Source organism: Loxodonta africana, chromosome 15, assembly GCF_030014295.1.
Source record: "Loxodonta africana isolate mLoxAfr1 chromosome 15, mLoxAfr1.hap2, whole genome shotgun sequence".
In the NCBI taxonomy this organism is placed as follows: Eukaryota; Metazoa; Chordata; class Mammalia; order Proboscidea; family Elephantidae; genus Loxodonta; species Loxodonta africana.
In genome coordinates, this window is record NC_087356.1 from 72,628,134 (window position 1) to 72,630,762 (window position 2,629).

The window sequence follows — 2,629 nt, forward strand, 5'->3', positions numbered from 1 at the left end:
TTCAATTGAACTATACGGACATGCAGTACAGATGTCAGCAAAGTTAAGCAGTATTCAGAGATAAAGGTGAGTGTGTTAAATACCATCTACCTGCATGTGTTTCATACTCCATTTTTTTTTTTTTTTTTTGCATTACTAAAAATGACCAGGATCCCCTGGGTGGCACAAATTGTAAAGTTCTCAGTTATTAATGAAAATTTAAATACCATCTACCTGCATGTGTTTCATACTCCTTTTTTTTTTGCATTACTGAAAATGACCAGGATCCCCTGGGTGGCACAAATTGTAAAGTTCTCAGTTATTAACGAAAATTTGGCAGTTAGAACCCAACCACAAGCACCTCAGAAGAAAAGCCTCGTGATCTGCTTTGAAAATATTGCAGCCATGAAAGCTGCTTGGAGCATAGTTCTACTCTACACACATGGGGTCACCATGACTCAGAATTGACTCAACGACAAATGGCTATGGTTTTAAAAACTAACTTCCTATCTAAACGAAAAGAATATAAAGTACAAGAGATCCATTTCAGAGAACCTGTAATAATCAGTTGGGTTGCTTATTCTCCTAGATGTTGCCATAGACATTTATGAAGAACACAGAATAAACACACTGACCATTCTAAAAGACGTTTTTTCACAGATACGTAAAATCGCTTATGCAAATTATGAACAGTATATCATGGATCAATTTTTCTCTAACAGTGTAGACATCAAAAAGTTTATATCATTATTGAAAAGAAAAACTACATGACCTTATGGAGATCAGGAGAATTACTTGTTGTCCAACAAGACGTGACATTGATACTTTGCACATCGTACCAATGACAGAAGTAGATAGAGACAAATATCCGTTTTGACAGTGTCCTGGCCAGTACTCATAGTGTCTGCACTTTAATATGAAAGATAGCCTAAAAGTTAAAATAACCGAGGAAAATAACTAACTTTTATTAATATCCCTGTCTCCATTTTCTAGATCTAAAGACTAGATTCCCGATTAAATCTACCTCTCTTCTTAAGCACAGAGCAGCTGGGAAAATAGTAGAGCAGGGGCAGGGGCTTTCTTAAAAGAGAATAAAACCGTAAAAACTTGATGGAGAGCATGGAGATAATTTCATTCAACCAAACATTTTAAGTATGCAAATAGTGAGATTTGAAGAAGTAATGCAATTTTTCCAAGGTCCTACATTTATTAGGGCCAGAGACAGGACTGGAACACTCTTGACTCCTATACAAAGCGTTTTCTACTTTACCCTTATCACAGATGTTGACAGTTAAAACTTACCTAGGTTGATTTTCATCCCTTTATATTTTATAATTTTTTTCAGAGACATACTAACCATTGCATGCAATGAATGTGCAAAATCAGACCACAGTGACCGAATTTACCCTGACCACTTTCCCTGTACTTCAGAAACTTCAAATTTCCCTATTTGTGGTTCTCTTGTTTACTTATATGCTTACTCTAACAGGAAATACGGTCATCATTTCCCTAATATGGGCTGATAATCGCCTCCAAACCCCAATGTACTTCTTCCTCAGTAATTTGTCATTTTTGGACATTCTGTTCACAACTACCACTGCCCCAAAGTTGCTAGCTTGTCTCTTAGAAGAGAGAAAAACCATATCCCTTGCTGGCTGCATCACTCAAACATACTTCTATTTCTTCTTGGGGACAGTGGAGTTCATCCTCTTGGCTGTCATGTCCTTTGACCGCTATGTGGCCATCTGTAACCCCCTGCGCTACACCATCATCATGAACAGTAGAGTCTGCCTCCTGCTGGTTCTGGGCTGCTGGGTGGGAGCCTTTCTGTCAGTGCTGTGTCCGATTATTGTGCTGTCCAGGTTACCTTTCTGCTATAACGAAATTCATCACTTCTTCTGTGACATTGGCCCTCTGCTACAGGTGGCCTGTATTGATACTCATTTCATTGAGATGATAAATTTCCTCTTATCTTCCCTCGTCCTCCTGACATCACTGGTCTTCACCACTGTGTCCTACACCTACATCATTTCTACCATCTTACGCATTCCCTCAGCCCAAGGACAGCAAAAGGCCTTTTCCACCTGTGCTTCTCACATCACCGTTGTCTCCATTGCCTATGGAAGCAACATCTTCATGTATGTCAGGCCCAGCCAGAGCCATCTGCTGGATGTTGACAAGGCAACTGCTGTCCTTACCACAATGGTGACCCCTCTTCTGAATCCCTTCATTTACAGCTTGAGAAATCAAAAGGTAAAGGAAGTCTTGAGAGAAGCAATCAGCAGACTCAGATCCTCATTGCACAAAAGAACTTGAAACATTTTGAAATTTTCTCAGAATGATTATTTTCAACTTTTTGACTCAGTGTGGAGAAAGGCATGTTTGAAAATCAGAAAATAAATAAGGTATGCAAGAAGGTATAAGTAGGGTTGGTGCCACATCAGAGGCAAAGTCTCGTAGTCAAGAACCAGAGGAGGCAATTCAGCCATAAAGAGAACATGTTCTGAGCTCTGTTCTTGGATTGCCTCACACATGGATTAATGGAAAAGCATGGAAGTCAGAAATCCTGAATCTTAAGCCTGGTTCTAATAATTTCTTTTTTTTTTTTTTTAATTTTTATTCAGCTTCAAGTGAACGTTTACAAATCAAG

General features: G+C 38.9%; 1 protein-coding gene across 1 annotated transcript; it reads left to right on the forward strand.

The window, feature by feature from the left end:
• The first annotated feature begins 1,307 nt into the window (after positions 1 to 1,307).
• LOC100664682 (olfactory receptor 6M1-like) lies at positions 1,308 to 2,295 on the forward strand. The gene has a single exon (XM_003418209.3). The coding sequence runs from the start codon at positions 1,348 to 1,350 to the stop codon at positions 2,293 to 2,295; it is 948 nt and encodes a 315-aa protein (XP_003418257.1). The 5' UTR covers positions 1,308 to 1,347.
• The last annotated feature ends 334 nt before the right edge of the window (positions 2,296 to 2,629 follow it).

What these genes read in the sequence shown, in the direction of transcription:
- LOC100664682 (XM_003418209.3), top strand. Translation starts at nt 1,348, where the DNA reads ATGAATGTGCAAAATCAGACCACAGTGACCGAATTTACCCTGACCACT.